Source organism: Alosa alosa, chromosome 1 (genome assembly GCF_017589495.1).
Source record: "Alosa alosa isolate M-15738 ecotype Scorff River chromosome 1, AALO_Geno_1.1, whole genome shotgun sequence".
NCBI classification, from domain to species: Eukaryota; Metazoa; Chordata; class Actinopteri; order Clupeiformes; family Clupeidae; genus Alosa; species Alosa alosa.
Window position 1 is genome coordinate 28912336 of NC_063189.1, and position 19635 is coordinate 28931970.

General features: G+C 40.9%; 1 protein-coding gene across 1 annotated transcript in view; it reads left to right on the forward strand.

Moving 5' to 3' along the window:
- The first annotated feature begins 13567 nt into the window (after positions 1-13567).
- Positions 13568-19635, forward strand: part of nr3c2 (nuclear receptor subfamily 3, group C, member 2) — a 71330-nt gene continuing 65262 nt past the window's right edge. Inside the window, exons 1-2 of the mRNA XM_048248444.1 lie at positions 13568-13979; positions 16014-17881. Coding sequence (XP_048104401.1) covers positions 16044-17881 — 1838 coding nt within the window. The 5' untranslated portion in view covers positions 13568-13979; positions 16014-16043. The remainder of the gene's footprint in view (positions 13980-16013; positions 17882-19635) is intronic.

A 19635-nucleotide genomic window follows, 5' to 3' on the forward strand; every position in this document is an offset into this window, starting at 1 on the left:
AACACGCCCTCATGACGTCAGTTCAAAGACGTGATAGGGCCATTTGGGAGGAATCTCCTTGTGACGATGTTGATGGGAGTCTCATGCTGCTTCCTTATGTTGGAATATGCGAAAATAAACAGAAATCGAAGGGATACCTTCTTATACGTGATTTCTGCAACAATGGTAGGCTAGCCTACTGAAAACGTTTGGATATTCTGTTATTTTCTGCTGTTGGTTAAATAGATAGATACACATATAGGGAAAACACTTGATATTGAATTTATGTGCTACAATGCAGGCCTGTTAACTGTATGACAACGGTGGTTTATTTAAACTACATCATAAGAATTTATTTCTTCAGTCATCATGCTCACAACATGCATTTTAATGAATAAGAATGAAAGTTCTGCTGTATTTATTGCAAACAAAATTCTGCGATGTCTCCCGCGAGTCATGTCAGGCAGACTGTAGCCTGTCTGTCCGGGATGAGCTGTCCTCTGTTGTAGCTCCTCCCGGCTATCCTCTGAAGATCACGTTCCTACGTAGAAAGCCAGACCAAGTCAGACTCAGTCGATCTCAAACAAGCCTACTTAACCCCTACTGCGGACCGGGTTCAGAAAGTTGCATATTCGTTTTTTCTGCGGAGAAGCGATAGGGGGAGACGAAGCACCCACCAAACAACCCAGAAAGTGTTGTAGAACCATCAGAACAACTTTCAACCTGCATAATTAAGGTCATTTTTGCTCAAATTGTTGCATAGGGCTTCATATTAAGTTAGTACTGTTTCAAGAGTATCAAGCTACAGTGCAGTGTAACCTGCGGTTGGACTTTTCAAGATCATATGCGCTGCTGTCGTTCGAGTCACCATTATTGACCATGGACTTTTATTAATAGGCTAGTTGATATGTAGGCCTATGTTATGTCTCTCTGTGTGTGTTATATAGAATGTCTCTCTATGTGTGGTATATAATAAAGAACAATCATTCCAAAGAATCCTCAGATGAAGGTAAACTCATCATATTTTTTCAGCATTGTCACTGGAAGCTGGATGAGAATGGGTTACAGTACACCCAGCTCCCTATTAGTGATTGCACTAATAGGGAGAGGATAATTTTGTTAGTCTCTGTGTTATTTTCATGCCAGGAATAGCCTAGAAATTAGTTTGTTTCGTTATTACAACTTGTGGACGAGATTAGGTTTTAATGTGGTCATCAGTCAAGACGCATTCATACCTCAACACTAATAACGAACAAAAATGTGTGAGAATGTCAGTGCCCATTTGTTCTTTCTGGTCTGAATAAACTAACAGCATTGGTCATTGAGGTGACTGGGACTGAACTGCAATTCAATTGTTCTGTGTAGTGTTGTATATCACCTCCATGCTAATTTCCTGCATTCTGTTTGGAAGGGATGCATACATTCCAGCTGACACTGTGCTGCCTCCAGTGTAGCTTTCCCTGTTCAAGATTGCTCCATAACAGAAAGTATGACTTTCAATGCAAAACTTTTGTGTGTGTGTGTGTGGTGAAAGTGAGTGAAGAAGTAAATGTGAGTAGGGAGTAACAATTGAGAGATCAGTTCAAAATGGTTTCTTCCCATATCTGGCATGTCCTGTTAAACTACAGGGCAAAATATGCTTACAGATGAGTTATTGCATTTTAGGGCTTTGGAAAGGAGAAAAATGAGGATGTGTCAAAGAAAGATGACTCTGAGAATACTATCTCTGTTCATTGTACCTTGCTCTGAGGAATTGATTGTCTGATTCACGACATGGAACACCAACGCACATGAAACTTGGCATGCTTGTAGCCCCATTAAGCTGATGAATGGGCAAAATGCCATTTTAACGGAATAACATGACAATATTGTGCCCAAGTTTATGAAACTTTTGTGGTTTATTGATCTCTGCGAGGTGTATATCTGTACATCTGTTATCAGAATATATCTGTTAACAGTATATCTGTTAACAGAAAATGTGCACATCTCACAAAATCACGAGTCTGTGGATGCATGCCAAATTTTGTGTTATTTCGTACGATTCCGCCAACAGCTAATCAAAATTCAGCAACCAATATTAGCTTGTGTCAATGTGACGTTACGTACAGTGTCAAAGTACATACTAAATTTGACATGCAGAATCAATGCCCGTCTTTGTACACATGCCCAGTTTTGTGAAACAGTGTTGTGATTCATAATGCGCTTATATTTTCATGTAAAACTGATACAAATGTTTTTTGTCAGTTCTGGCTGAACATGTTAATGACGTTAACCAAATATGAACGCAATGTCCATTCTGCAGAATAGTCTTGATTTCTGGTGTGTTTAAGTCTGTGTTGAAATCAGAATACAGCAAGAACTGCCAACACAGTAGCTCAGAAACTGCAAACACAGTAGCTCAGGAGCAATGAAAGGTGGAAAATATGAAAAAATATGAAATCCCAAAAGGACAGCTTCTTCTGGTTTTGGAAGTTTTCACCATATATTTTCCTCCTCTCAGGCATGTACAGCTATGAGGGCAAGAGGGGGAAAGTGTGATGGAAAAGTGTGTAACCATTTGCAGGCCTGTGCTAATGAACAGAAGGTGTTGTCTCACACTGCAGGCTATTCACACACACACACACACATACACATACACACGCACACATGCACACACAGATACCTTCATCAACATTTAAACTCCAACTGGGGTCAGCATTATTATTTTACCTCAGAAAGTTTGAAAAGTCTTTTTATGGCAAGTGTGTGAATGTGAAAAAAATGATTGTCCTTGCCAGACAAATTTACACCTTGGCCAAATATCACAATTTCTGCAATTTCACACAGCCCCAGTTATTTGCCTCATAGAAATGCCAGGAAGATGGCCAAGTCTGCCACTTTCCAGATGGAGAGTACAGTTATGAATAATGACCGAAAAACAAAGTTGTGCTAGAGGTGGCTGCTCTGAAACATTAAATAAGAACCTGATCAGTCTGGGTATTCTTACATAACAGGAAAAAAATGTTCTCCACTGTGCTCATGCTGCAGTGCTGTTCTTACTTCTGATGAGCTATCTGTAATGAGAGAGAGCACAAACTTGTTTTGTTAATACTGAACCATGTAAAACATTTGCATAACTTCATTTTGTTTACCTTCTTCATGTAGGGGTGGCGCAGAATATGAGCAGATCAAAGGAGACACACTGAGAGAAGCAGAGACCGATAGAAAAGTAGACTTCATCATTGCTTTGAGTCTGACAGGGGAAATATGTCTTCATATCAAGTGAGTCAGACAATGTGCAAGACCGTAAAACAGAGGAGAATAATTTGTGTTTGTGTTTTTCTGAAGCAAAAAGGCCTAAAAACATGACAGTACTAGTAGTGAGTCTCCTAGAGACAAAAGTGTCCTAGATTTCCTAAATCTGACCTAGAATGCGAGTCCCCAGCTGCTCTCAGCAAACACTCACACTTCCCTCATGCATCTACCCATTAAATGAGATTAAATGCTTATTTGAGTTTTATTTTTTTATTTACTTTGAACCATTACTATTCTATTGTTTTGGTATTCATATGCTGCATGTCTACAGTTAAGCAGTAACCTGAACTGTATATATTGTGACCCCTCAGATCGAGCTCACCATCTTGTCCAGCTCCTACCATCAAGGAGGCATTACAGACCACTATCCACTACACTTCACAAACACCCATTCCAATATACTGTACCAGGACTCTGAACTGGTTTTTGTACCCACCTTACATACTACTAGCATGCACTCAGCTATGTGGTTGTATGTCATATGTTTCTGCTTGAATGTTTTTCATTGTTTGCCTCATGCATTGTTCAGCCATGAGATGTGGAGTGTCTGCTGGCCTCCGTAGGCCTTTGTGATGTGGCTAATAAACAATCTGTCTGTATGTCTGTCTGTAGCAGCTTTGTCTATTCATAAACAAAACAGTTCAGAAGAGAAGTTATAACAACTGTCTTATTGTGTGTATTTTGACTACTGGTTTAATTTGAGTTGTGATGCATGACCCATTGACACATGGTATGGTGTATTATGTAATGTTTGCAGCTAATTACCAGTGACATCTGAGAGAAATGTTAACCGACAAGTGATTCATGGCACAGCCCACGTCAGCTTTCTGTGTTTTCACCCCATGCTTGTAACTCATGTCAGAAACTTTAAGTGATCTACACAGAAATATATTTTTTTTGGCAGAGCATGATGTCTAATTTACGACTTTAAATATTTGAATATTCAAATCAATGCCGTTGTCACCGGAAACATCACGTCCATCAATTTCATGCTTTTTGAACAGTTGTTGTGAGTATCCTGAATATAAAATGTGTCACAGTCATAGTCCCTACTTCACAGTGATTGAAATGTGTCACAGCAATAGTCCTTACATCACGGTGACTGATGAAGAAGGACTGTGATGAAGGAACTGAGACTAGACCCAGCTTATATATACAGTAGGACACTCAAAATAACTGCTCAAACATAAAATTGGTGGACGTGATGCAAATAGCTAACTAACCATTTAGTAATACCTTGTAAATAGTTTAACACACCGTATCCTATGACACATGGACAAAAGCAAGCATAAGTGGAGAGTAAACATTAAACAGTAAAATACCGTAACATTTGTAGTATTGATGTGCTAGAGCTTAATGTGAAGATTTGAATTTCTCTAAAGTAAAACATCAGTGGTCTTTGGAGCACGGCTTGTTCAGTTTGTTTAAGAACGGAGTGAGATTGCCTCAGCTGCTAGACTTTTTATGTGTTAATTGCTTTGACACTCAACTTTGTTTAATCAGCATCAAAACTGGGAACTGGCAGTGTTTACGCATTGAGTAATACGGTGTCTTTAAAGGTCTGAAATTCACTTTGATCCTGGAAAGGTTTCAAAGGGAGCTTTGCTTTTTTAATACATAAACATAATATGATGAAAGGGGATTCCTCTTCTTCAGAGAAGGGTCTCTAGAGGGAACAGACTACAAGCATACAGTATACACTCTGCAGCAAGGCATGCTGTTTCCTTTTACTTACATGGTCTCTCTGATGCCTGTATATGTATTTATTTACTAAACCAACAAAACCCATTTAAAGGCTTTCTCTCTATAGTTGGTATCTTATATTGAAGGTCTGAGTAATTATTATTTCAATATAATGCATGATAAGATCTTTCAGACAAATGATAATTAATATTGCACCCAAGTGTCCGCTACTTCCCAGTCTTCAGATATCACAGACAGGGCTGATAAACTCATTTCCAAATAGCAGCAAGCTGAAAATGGTAATACACAAATACATATTCAGTGGATTTCTACGGATTCAGTGGATCACTTTAAACCTAAATATTTTATTTTTCTCTGTTTCACATTGCATAAATGAAATTCTAGGTACAGCAAGTGGACTTATGGAGAAATTAACACAAAAGATTCTGTGTGCAAATGGAAATTCAACCTGAGCTACAGTATGCTTTCTACGCACCCCTAACTTTCATGTCAATACAGTGAAAGCTTCAGGCGGTGGAGACAGTGGGATTTGTGCAGCGCTGGGAGCCAGAGGGCTCTCCCACGCAGTATGGTGATTTGTTTTTGGGTCAACCTCTGCCAGGTGTGCTCCAGCTCTTCCAGAAGGTTCTATTGCTCTTAATCCCGCTCTTAGACTGATTGTCTGTTAAATCCGTACACAAGAGTAGGTGTCACTTATCAGTGAGGTTGGAACTGGATGACATAATTTGTGTGCTGGTTGACAAGGGAAAAAATGTTTGATTGATATGAACCTGGTTTAGTTGTATTATTTTGGTGAACCTATGAGAAGTATTTTACATGCAAAGGAGGTAGGTGATGTAGGTGACGGAGCTAGGTGAAGGAGGCTTTCCTCTAATTCAATATAAATGTTGTTCATAAGAGTGAAACCAAATGAGAAACTGAGGGCTGGCCACTCCAGAGGCCCATATCTACTATGACATGTCGGATACTGCTGGGAAAGAATCCTCCTCGTTGTTACTCTGTTCTGTTGCCAGGAATTCAGTTCCATGTACAAGACATGCTTGTTCCTTACTCTGCAGACAGGGATTTCTCAGACTGGATAAAACACACACACACACACACACACACAAAAACAAACACAAACACACACACAGATTAGGAAGTTGGGAAGTGAGTGTGCACTAATCCCCCTCCCTCCCAGCGAGCGCTCCATTCTGCTTCAGCATTACATCACAGTCTGGTTGACCCACTTTGTCTGCCAGCCTCTGCACCAGCTCTCCTCTCAGATGGGTTCAGCCCAGGTCAATGGGCTCTGCTGACGCCCACGATGCCCAGACAACTCTCTCTCTCTCTCTCCCTATATATATATATATATATATATATATATATATATATATATATATATATATATATATATATATATATATATATATATATATATATGTCTCTATCTCAGTCTCTGTGTCTGTGTTTATCTCTCTCATACAATTCTGTCCTTGTAATTTCTGTGTAACATGTGTATAATGCCATGTGTTAATGTGTTTATTCCTGTTAATGTAAGTATGTGCTGGTGTAAGTGGTCTATACTTCTATATAAGACACTGCGTATGTGTGATAACATGTAGAGTACAATTGCTATTGCTAATAGGGAAATATACAGTTATGGTTGAAAGAAATCTACCTACTAAATAAGCATCAAGTATGATACAAGTAACTGGACAAAGTTCAAAATCAAATTGTAGTTGATTGACATGTAGCCATAAAAGCAGAAAAACATGTTAATCGTACATTAATGAACAAAACATAATCTTGTTATTACTCTCAGCCATGCAGCCCAATTATTCAGGACACCTCCAATAAATGATCGATTCTCGATATCCATTTCCTTGGTGTTTAGAATTAACAGACAATACTGTGCACCATATTTCCCCCTGCAGAAGGTGATGGCTGCCTTGGCATCTGGCTTTGGCAAGGCTGTAGAGAATGTGTGCAAGGAGACACGTAGCATATTAATTTGTAATCTACTTGACACAATTTTTGTCTAACACCCCATTATTTAATGATAAAGCCGGAGCGCAGTAATATACTCATCTCAAGTCAGCTTGTAACCAATACCCAGTGTTCCCTACTGAATATGAATGCAAGACACATCAGAGTAAACACATTATTTAATACTGGAGTCCCAGTGTACCTCCAGTTCTTTAGTTAGCAGCAAGATGGCCAGCTGTGTGCTGGGTTACAAACTGTCCATTGATGAAACCGGGGAGCGCAGTGTGTTTTCCTCCATATTTGCCTTTATGAAACGGTTTGCCTCCTTACCTCCTTTTTGTGATAACCTTTGCAGAGAGGGTGGACAGGTGGTCAAGTCTCCCCCATGCTCCCCAGGGAAAGGCAGGTATTTTGTGGTGTGCCTGGCTGCCTGATTTATAAAGTCCTCCTTTGATTTTCCATTGACCTTGCTATAAGTGGAGTAAATCAATGTGCTTAAACTTTACTTTTGGAGGCAGTGAAGGTCAGACAGTGAATGTGTGTTGAATCAGGGCATGTGTGTGTGTGTGTGTGTGTGTGTGTGTGTGTGGGGTGGGTGGGTTTTCAATCAGTGCCAGCTGAGCCACATATAATACACATGAGACCACACAAAGAACACTGGCAAACATTTGAGAGCTCCCTGAAAAGCACAGTCCATAAATGATGGGGGCTATGTGCATTGAGAAATGGATAGTTATTCATACAGACGAACTCCAGAGCTGCAAACACTATACTCATATGGTTTTTGTGTGTGTGTATTTGCAAGGTACCAAAACTGTGACCTTGATATTCTCAGCGCCTTGCTATTTGCTCTACCTTGAGGTACTGCAGCGGTTCCCAAACTCCCCATGGCAGCCCCATCAGCTGTTACATACCTTATCTTTGATATTGTTTCTTCTTGAAAACATGTTCAGTTTCTGAAATCAATCTGAAATCAGTTAAACTTAGCTTTTTATGAGTAATCACTTCTTATTATATTTGTTCAGAACTCCTTAAAAGCGATAAAATGGCTAGACACTCTTAAAACGAATGTGTTGAAAATAACACAACTTGTGTTTTTTTTAACACATCTCTATGTCCAGATTTCTAATACATTCGTTTTAAAGGTTATCAGTGATTTCAGGCCCAAAGAAGACCCAAACATAAATGATCACATTCATCTAATCTTTTCTTAACGATCCGCTAGCTGCCTGCCCCATAAGCAGGCCATCAAAAAAATGTGTTCTGTAGGCAGCCTAGGCTCCGAGATCTGTACACAAAAACAATTGCTACCAACAAGGGTTGGCAACCACTCAAAGGCAAAATAAAGCGTTTCAACCAATAACCAACGAGATGCGCGTTTAGGAGAGTTTTAATTGCACGGGAGGGAGGGGGAGGGAGTAGCGAGTTTTGTTTGGGAGAAGTGACGTATCCGCCCTATCGCTAATACAACCTTTAAGAGTGTATACATTCTAACATATAGACTAAGGTTGGTCCATATAATGTATGTACAATGTAGATATTATATCATCACCAAAAGGTTCTAGGTTATATATACCGGTAGGTTATATGCTGTAAAGAGCTTTGCTGTACTTAACGTGACCAAAAGCCGGTTGTCCATTTTCTTTTGCTCTCAACTCACATCTCTCTTGATGCAACTTTCCACATTTGAGCTACAGGAAAACTATCTTTCATTTTGAATTTGAGGATGTGTTTTGGAAATGGAATGAAATGAAATTGAAGGAAAATGTTGGAGGGAAGAACATGAAAGTCCATTTACAAAACAATACAAAAGATGGGATACAGATGCAGAGTGAAATCTAGTGTAATTGGTTCAGACAGGGGAACACACAACGTCATGTTAATTCCCAGGCAATAGGACATTGGTATCACCACCATGAAGGCTTAAGGGAAATGGAGACAACACAAAACCCTTTCTGCAGCTGCTCCCTGTCACTGCTATTTTGAGCAGTGTACTTTCACTATCCCGCTATAATTATGCCATTAGAAAACAAAAAAGTGTTCCTAGAAGAATAAATGTTGTAAAGCCTAAACTTAAGCCTAATCAGAATCACAAATCAAGATTCAACTAAACACTTTCATATGCACGTAAAATCAAAATGTTAATTGATGTAAGATGTACATTGTTGCTGACACATTTTCTCAAAATACAGCCAGGGCCCAGTGCTTGGACCTTAGAATCGTACTAAACCCCCCCACCCCCCAGCAGCGCTCCGGAATACAGCACACTGTACTGATGCTTCTATGATTAGGTGTCCTGACACAACACTCAGTAGGGACTTCTCCGCCTCATTATACTCAACCAGGTTGCTCATCTGATATGCTTTGTGGTGCTGCGAGCCAAATTAATTCATTAGCTGTGAAATTGTTTACGGTGAGAAGCTGGCAGCATTCATCATTAGAGGCAACACATGCTCATCAAAAGAGACATGGTGTCCAAGCAAACGGCATAATGAATGTTTACCTGTGAGTACAAAACATGTCATCCTTTAGGAAGCACAACAGTTGCAGAAGTTTGCACTTTTGGGACCAGAGGGCTCATACGACAATCAGTGGTATAGCATGAGTTTTCTGACATCGGGACGCATTTGCTTCAGTTCTTCTGATATTGCATTTTGCAGTTACTTTCCAAAAGCTCTACTCTCACAAATAAAGTTGTGCATTTCCAGAATGTTATTTATTTATTTCAATTATTATTGGTTTCAGATGGGTTTTCATGCATGCATTTTTGCTCAGAGCTTAAAAAAAATGTAAACCTGTAAAATGAAAATGTAAAATGCTTTTTATCCAAAGTCACTTACATACACTGCATGCCTTTCAACAGTTTGGGGTCACTTAGACATTCATCATTAATGTTGTAATTAATATTCTGTCTATAATGGAAATTGTGACCCCAAAGTGACCCCAAACATTTGAACGGTAGTGAATGTCAATTATATTAGAAGAGCCATTGTATCCGGAGCAACTTGAGGTTACTGTAAGTACCTTGCTCAAGGGCACAACGGTGGGAGCTGGGAATTAAACCTACAACTTTTCAGGCTATAATGCATGCTAGCCCAGCTTTTTAACCACCATGCTACCACCGCCTACTGCTCAATCTTTCCGCCCAGGCAGATTGTCTCAGGCAATAAAGAATAATTCAGGTGAGCCATGGATTTTGGATAGGGACATGTTCTAACAGGAGAAATTTGCATGAGCCAATTACAAACCATCACTGCTTAATTATAATACAGAATATCTATGTGACGAATAAATATCACACCTTTATTGGAGGAGGTGCTCATTATGTGTGCATATTTCGGCGTTCAAGGGAACAGTAGCAAGCCTGTGTTGTTGGTTAAAGCAATTAATCAGTCTCAGATATCTCCAAAGAAAACACATCTTGGCAGGCCTTGAAATAGGTTAAACATCTTTAAAAGACTCCTGCCTGGAAAGAGATTGTTTATTTTGACATCAATGTAATGCAGTCAACAGTAAACAAATGGCATCCATGATGCAAATACACAATAGTGACTTTTTTTGTTATTTCTGTTCCTTTAATGTAGTGTAATTAGTCTGTGGCAGAAGAAGGAATGTTCAAAATGACAAAAGGTCTCTAGGCTAGAATGACCTTACAGTTAGTTTGGACAAGGTATTCAAATTCATCATAAACAGCTCCCAATCTCCCTATGGTATGCATTCCCCACTCTTTTTACTACCCTAAGCAATGTCTGAAGTGTCAGAATGTATTCACATACAGTTAATGCACACAGATATTTAAATGTGCACATTTTCCCAATGACCCAGTCTTCTGATACACAGGCTTACACTCCCCTGTTCTGTTCTGTCATGTGGTTTACATTCAACACCAGCATTAAATAACTGACAAAAAACATAGAAAGCATAAACGTCCATCAATCTAATTACCTTCACAATACTGTACCATGGCTACCTGAGATGAACCAGATATGCTGAACACTCAAGACCACTCCACCATTCTTTCACCTCACCAAACTGTATATATCTAAGAAAAGGAGTGAAAGTACTAAGAAAAACCTGGGTTTCATCTCTTTTACTTCCACAGAAAATAGAGCTGACCTGTCCTGCTCCCACAAGCTTCACCACGGTGAGTACCAGAATAGCTGCTGAAATATTTAACATTTAAGCAAAGACGTAAGCTATACATTTTTCATTTCAGTAGCTCCAATATGGTAAATGTGTTCTATTAAATGGTTGCAATGGTTTTTACACTATGGAACAGAGGTGGGCAAACTTTTTGGCTCAAGGGCCACATTGGGTTTTGAAAAACACACATACACAAATATATAATTAATATAATATTTTTTTAAAAAAATATTAATTGCTTTAAAAACATACTGCTAATTTGGTGCTTTAACAAATGTATAAATTGTGCACTGTCGCTTTAAGAACAATTCACGTTCAGTTCTCAATCAGAGAACTCTTCTGCCAGCTCCACTTCCTATGGCTAGTGATGTAGGCCTACCTATGGCTGTGCCCTCTCACAGTTTATAAATGGTCAGTAGTGGGAACTACTGTTGCGTTCATAATTTCCTTTTAAAAGAAGGAGATATCAATGATCAACAATGACAAGCCAGCTGGAACCTGCCGCTCTCTCTCCCTCTTGTGAGCGCTCAGACACATTCCCAATTAAATGGAGGAGCATAACGTTCAAGTTAGATCTGCTGCAAAGGAGATAACAATGAGTAGGCCTATCTATGTAACATGATGTTTTGACATTGACATTGTAAACGTTCTCTAAGAAGAGTGAAAAGCAGTTTGCAGTAAAGCTAACCAACGTCGTCTCTTGCAGGAAAAAATAGCGAGCAGCCTGATAACCAAATGAAATGTTTGGCGGTCGCAGTTTGCCCAAACCTGCTATAGAAGCAACAGGGTATATTCCTTACAAATAGACCTGGAGGATACTGACGGACTAGAATCTAACACTGTAATCTAGATGCATGAAAGATACTGCACAGTACAGTTACTTGTTGGCCTTCGCCTGTCACAAATGAACCTCCTCCTGGTGGTTGCAGTGCCGTTGACCATTATAGGGCTACCTTTACTTCATCAGTGTGCACGTGCTGCTGTTTTCACCAGCCATTTCCGCTCTCATACGAAGGCCGAAGGTTTGTCAAGACAAACTATATTCTTCAAGGAGAATATAGATGTTTTTTTCTTGTTATAGTTCAAATAAGCAAATGAAAACATATGGCCATCTTTGACAAGCCTTCAGTGTGCCCAGGCCTATAACAGAGAGTAACAAATAGGCAATAGAGTAATGTAGCTGATGAGGGAAGTCTGCAGTAATCTCTGCCTTGAAAGTAAATTAGTTCTTCTTTTAAGCAGGTTTCCAAGCATACAGAATGAATAGCATTTGGCCGTGTAGGTTATGTCTGTTCTTCTGTGCTTGCCTCTCTGCCAGTTAAGGTGATCTATGTTTTACCACCATATATGATTTGTCGTCATTCTTTTGCATTTTTGAGGGAAACACTTATGAGAGCCTATGAGGTCCCACATCCTACAGATACTTTTATAGAAACCATCATCTCATGACATAGGCTACAGGAGCTTGTCATTCACTTGTTGTTGCAATGTAACTCGTGTCTTGCTATAGGTCTCACAGATGCTATAGTCAGTGCTCTTGCTATCAGTGCTCTCTTTTGAGGGCATACACCATAAAGACAAGCTTTTACCCTATACCCGTGCATTCATATGCTACCAAACACTTAATCCTGAGAACAGATTGCACTTGTTTTTCGGAAGACTTCGAAAGGAGAGAAGAGTCGAAAGTCTGGTCATAATCAGGGCGGTAATAGAAATATAACGCCACCTGGTGGGCGAAAGGTTCCCCCTATGCGACATTCGTTATTTCTTTTCATTTTCATAAGCTGAACAGGTCGGCGTGTAGTGAACCTAAACATAATGCATTCCTTTTCAGTAATATTCAGCGAAATATTGTCAGATACATCACACCGCTGTGTCCACAAAAAGTACACTGGACATGTTTTTAAAATGGGCATGCATAGCACTTTCTGGACAAACGTGGACAAGAGTCAATCCTTTCACTGTGTGGACCGATTATTAGGCTATAGCCTGTCTGTGGTGAACTCCAGTTTATCAGGCGTGGTTTGTTGAAAAATAAAAGTATGAAAATATTAAGATAGGCTTAATTAAATCTAGGCTTCTGATTGGATCAAACATTAAAGGAAGCTACTGCTTTTATTGGATAAGCCTAAATGTATTAGCTCCACAAATGTTTTGCAAATTTGTAGGCTATTTGATTTTATTTGTCATCCTAATTCTGAAACTGCTGTTATTGAATCTTCGTTTTTAAATAGCCTTGACTATCACACCTGACACAAAACTTTCCCATTCGATTGGGAAAAGGTCTTTCCCTGCACTCTTGTAGTTTATCAAAGGTAAGGACATGGGGAGCACTGTCCTATATGTCTGGATTAACACCTGCGTAATTAAAATACCGTGCCCTACTTCTTCACGGTCGTAACAACATAGGCCTACACTGTAGGCTACCTGAGCGCGCAGCCAACGACTGAGCGCATTCCCCTCCCGAGTTCCTATTGCACTCGTTGCAGTAGGAGGGTTCATGAGCAGTATGACGTTGCTCTGCAAGTCAGTCCGACTGCCTAGCTCTTTTGGTCGGTCTACTCTCGGGAAGCTAGAAAAATGGCAAATCTCTGACAATGTTCACTATCGGGAATTAGCAGATAAAGCCATGTGCGTTGTCATTGTCGACTGAAATGTCAAAAGCGTTGTGTTGTTGAGGATTGCGAGTGATATAGGCAGCTGCGAGTACTTCTGCGCTCAGCTGTCAGACTGAAACTACTGGATGCACGTCAAGAGTAAATAACAGTCGCAACCTTGTGGATAGTGAGGAACAAATACTTATTTGCTTGTTTTGTGTATTTATACACCTCTCTTGGATTACTGCTACCCAGCGACACAGTCACCAAACGAAACTGCATGTCGTTATAAAGGTAAGGACTTAAGAATATTGGTCCAAGGATAATTGTTTACTTTTAAACTGTTAGCGAAATATTACTAACTGCGACATCAGTTTACTTTGTAAAACAGTTCCAAACCGTATAAGTTGTAATGTCATCAGATGTGCGATTCGGCTCGTAGATCCTATGTGGAAAGCAATCTTTTAATCAAAGCCAAGGGGGTATTTAAAATCTGATCCAGTCACTACCAATATCATTCCTATGACTGGATTTTCATTAATGATGGTAGCCTAATGACAGTGGTAGTAATTATATATAGGTCTACTAGCCTACTGATGATAATAATATGCTAGGGCCACAAATAGCCTACCATTTCCGAATGAAAAACTAGTTGTGTGTCTAAGTGGTCTTGTGAAATAGCATCCATGTGCAGTGTTTATAACCTTGGACAAGAAACGAGGCTGAAGTCGCGTTAATGATTATTTTCACTGTACTTAAGCAAAATTATGTTTTCATGTCAAAACACTGGCGCGCTATAGCCTATGCTGAGAGTTTCGTATGCTTCTTCCATGGTGTTGTCATTACTAGGCGTCCGCGCTGTCTTGGTTTCACTAATTTGTAACTTGCGACAGCCTACCTGTGTCAACGCACTGATTAACTTTTTGATATTGTCGCATATGTTGGGGGTGTAAACCAAGTGGAAACACACGGTAAATGTTTTAAAGCAACTAAAATAAGCATGCCATGCATGCTTTTTGTCGGATAAAGTCTCTCGTAGTCAGCATTAGTTAACATAACGACATATGACGAGGATGTTTGCAAAGCATAATGTTGTCGCGTAGCACAACAAACTAGGTTCACTTGAAAGGATGCAAAAAGTTCTGTTGACATGCCAATATTAGTTTAATAAAACATGACTGTGTTTACGCATACATCTGCACTAAAAGACAGTAGTTTTTAATAAATATCAACCCTCTGATTTGTTTCCAAAAGTTTGATACGATGTTTTGCTGAACAATTCTTGATATTCAGAATTTCACGTAATGTCGCAGTAATGTTGTGGCTGCAAAGCTAATAAATGTTAGAGTGACAAAGGAGCCGGACCAATCCGCGCCTGACATGATGAAGTTCCAGCGACAGTATGTCTCCTCTTGTCCAATGGTCGCTTGCCTGAGGTCGAGAGCACAAAGAACGGTACAGGATACGTCATGTGTTTTAAAGCCGTACTGTCATTTTGACTTTGGGATTTATATAATGTCATACAAATTGTATCGTATCTGCTGAAACAACTCTTAACTCAACAGTTATAATAGTAAAAATACGACCCCCGTCAAAAGTCCCTTCAAAAGCGTTGGATAAATATTTTCGTCGTTTTTTTTATTCATCTGGCTCTTACACAGTCAAGAATGTAGGCGACAGAATTTACAGTGACTTTGTGGAAAGCCTGCGTCGTGTAGTGACCTTAACTATCGAAGTTCTCTCAGTCAAGTTTTTTTGGTTACTCAGCGCAAAGGCAGACTCAGGCTACAGTAGAGGGAATGGCTTGTGGCACCCGGATCATCATGTGTCAGCCGGATCAGGTCTCAGCCCATCCCCTCCTTCATCGGCGGTCGTGCTTTCTCGTGTCTCTTCGTATTTCCCACTGACACACACACAGGCCGTAAACAAGACTTCCAAGACCTCTGCGCACCGCCAATCACACACACACACACACACACACACTCTCACACACACACACAGACTCATATCATTCGTTTTTATTGATTTTATTTTGCTAATGTTATTCAAAATACTAGAATTTGATTTAGGAGTCAGTAATATTTATGTCATAAAATAACTATCTAACTCTATCAGTTGTGTCTTTATCTAGATTTGTCAAATAACAGTATTATAATCCTTCTATGTAATGTCTGAAGGCTGCATATGACATACTTCTCAGTCTGCATACTTTTTTACCAGACCAGATACAAGTGAGGACTCAGCAGTAGCATAATTCTCAGAATGACTGTGTTGTTTTCAGCCTAGAATGTTTTCCTTGTTTCCTACCAACCTCTTTGTTGTCCCCAGAGACCCACTGGGTGCATCAATGATCCAGTCATGGAGACCAAAAGATACCAAAGTTTCTTCGAGGGAAGCAACACAGAGAACAGATGGGCTCAGGTGCCCAGTGCCATGGAGCTTTGCTGCAGTGCAGAGGAGGGCTGTCTGAGCAGCACTGAAGTCCTCATGGACATTGCGAACGTCAACTGCTCTGCTTCCTCCAACGCTAACGCTGCCGCTGCCACAGCTGCTGCCTGCAAGGAGAACAGCAGGAAGAAAGCCGAGCAGGAGCGACAGCCCATGCTCCGCGTCTCGCAGAACCAGAACCAACCTTTTGCTTTCCCCACTTTTGGCAATTGCGGCAACTCCCTCCATGGTCGCAAGTCAGAGACAGACTCAAAGGAGCTCTCCAAGACTGTGGCCGAGTCCATGGGCCTCTACATGAATGCGGCCAGGGAGGCGGATTTTGGGTTTGGCGTGCAGCAGGGTGACAAGGGTGGCCAGTGTAGCCCTGGGAAACTCTACCCGTCCTGTGGCCGAGGGGTGCTGGAGGACGACCAGGCCAGCTCCTCAGGGAGTCCAAAAATGAAGGGTCTTCCTCCAGGGTCATTTGCAGCAGGGTCCCAGATCCCCAGCACCACTCAAGCGGAGGGCAGCGCAGCGGCCTCCTCGGCCCTGGCCACCGCTCTGTCCTCCCCAGCCCCATCCTCCATCTCCAGCCCGACAGGAAACACCATGGTGACCTCCACCACCAGCCCAACATACTTTAGCACCGGCTGCTCCTCCATCGGAAGCCCCGTCAACCCTGCTGCAGCGGGTGGCATGCCCAGCCTGGGGGCCCAGGTCCATCGCCACAGCTCTGCCACCTGCAGCCCCATTGAGCCGAGCGCAGTGGGATCACCTCTCGGAAGCCCCCTGAATGTAATGCGCTCACCCCTGTCCAGCCCTCAGAGTATGGGCAGTGTGCGCTCGCCTCCCTCCTGCAGTGCCAACATGAGATCGTCTGTCTCCAGCCCCACAGGAAGCTCTTGTACTATCCGACCGTCCATGTCCAGCCCACCCTCAGGGGTCTCCATGGCTGTGGCCAGCCCCAGAAACGCCCCCTCGTCTGGATTTCCTGTGTCAAGCCCACCGAGTGGACTAGGCTTGGTTCAGAGTGACACCCACAGCCCAGAGGGACAGGAGAGAGGTGACTTCAAAGTGTTTGAATTCCCAAAAGTGGAAAACATAGATGGGGAGATGTACAGTGTAGGCCTGGACCAGATGGGAATGGTGAAGTATATCAAGAATGAGCCAGATCCAGACTTTCGCATGTGTCTCGCTAGTTGTGGGAGCAAGAGTGGCAGTGCTGCAAATCCCCCATTTGTGACCCACATCAAAAGTGAGCCCAATAAGGAGGATATCTGCATGAACCCACATTACAGTGAGCCACACCAGCACTCATTGGGCCTCTTTCCTGCCTCCGAGACCACATACTTGTCCTTGAGGGATAATATTGATGAGTATAGTCTCTCTGGCATTTTGGGACCACCCATTTCCTCTCTTAATGGTAACTATGAGCCAGGTGTGTTCCCCAGCAACAGCCTGACCAAGGCTATAAAGCAGGAAGCCACTGATAACAGCTACTACTCTGAGAACAGCAGCAATGGGCCAACATCAGCCATCGTTGGCGTTAACTCTGGAGGACACTCGTTTCACTACCAGATAGGAGCACAAGGAACAATGTCGTTTGCACGGCATGACATGAGGGACCAGACGAATCCGTTAATGAATCTGATCTCCCCGGTCACGGCGCTGATGGAATCATGGAAATCGCGGCCGGGAATGTCACAGGGGGGCCTGTCCTCAAGAGGAGAGGGTTATCCAGGGCAGAGCTGCATCACCGACATGTCCAGGTAAGAATGATGGTGCATGGAACAAGCTGCAGTGCATGTTGAGCGTGGAATAGAGTTCTATTTGAGGATCGTGTTTTAGGCATTAGTGCGTCCGCTGCATCCCATCCTTAATGGAGAATATACTGAGCCAAAGGTGACCTGCAGGATCACAGTTTGCATATGTATAATGAGGACAACCTGGAACCCAATGGTGCTTTAAAGCTGTTTTAGTGAGTCAGTGCAGAAGAGCATTTAAATGCTGTTTTGTGACAATGGATAAATAACAACAGTGGAGATAAGGGGAGTTGTGTAACACACAGGAGGTGTTGCCTTTGGCACAGACAGCAAGAACTAAAGGGTAGGCTCCAGGTTGTTGTTTAAGTACAGTTTATTAGACTATGCTCACAATGTAACACATCCCTTCACTCTATTGTAACAGTGCGGTGAAGTTGACATCTTATCAGAAATGTTATGTGTACTAAAACAACATTCAGTATGTCCTTATCCAGAGGGCCTTGTGCAATGCAAAAATCTTGTCCTCATTGAGGCCATGGCCATTCTGTGGCACAACAGACTAATGATCCTCGTCATGTATTGCGGTAAAAAAACAATCAAATCCACAGACACGTGGGTGGAACTGTGAAACAAAAAGAAACATTAGGCAAAAACAGAATTTCCATTTGGTTTGTTGCTGGCAAAATTGGCAATGTTTAACTGTGACACAGTTGTTTTCTAGCCAGTCCAGTGAAATGGCCTAGTTGCATGAGAATCAACAAAATGAAATAAAATCAAGAGGAAAACACTAAACAACGGGGCTATAAAGTAGCCCATAACTGGGGTATTTCAGAGAAAGAATGTGAGCCTCTTACATAACAATCACCAACAAGGGAAAATGGTTGTTTATTCACAATTTCTAAATAGATAAAATACCAAGTGTTGTAGGTTGTTGGGATTACCTCTGGATTCAGGTTATTTGCTGCCTGCCTGTTGCTGCCTGTTTTGCTTTGAACATTGTGTGGTAGCCTTAAAAAATGGCAACTAGTCACTGAGGGCCATAAATAAATGCACAACAGACTGTACATTTCCTGGTTGCATCACTTTTTATTTTTGTATCTGCTAGTGCAGGAAGTTTTCAAGAAAGCCATAAACCAGATTCCCTTTTGATGAACTAAACCTGATAAGAATAAACCTGATGTTTGCTTAGGTTTCAGGTCTCAGATTGGGCAGTTACAGGGCTGTATACTATAACCAATATTCTCCTATTATATATATATATATATATATATATATATATATATATATATATATATATATATATATATATATATGAATGTGAGCCTCTTACATAACAATCACCAACAAGGGAAAATGGTTGTATATATATATAATAATTCTTTTTTTTTATTATGTTTTAATTTAGGGCTGTCAATCGATTAAAAAAATTAATCGAATTAATTACATACTCTGTGATTAATTAATCTAAATTAATCGCATATATAATTTTTGCTGTGAAAGTATTTTAAATATTGAAATTCAAATGAATCATTGAATAATTAGCATAAGTGACATTAAAGTTCAAAAACTCTTTTATTATTATTTTCATGGTTCAACGAATGGCCATACTAATCTATGAAATGACCTAATATGCTGAGGAAATAAATTCAAAAGTGCTTCGGAAAGAAGTTTTTTTTTTCACATACAAGGCATTTCAGGCCACAGATATAACCTAGGGGACACAATGAAAATAAATTAACACTCCCCTCAATGTGAACACA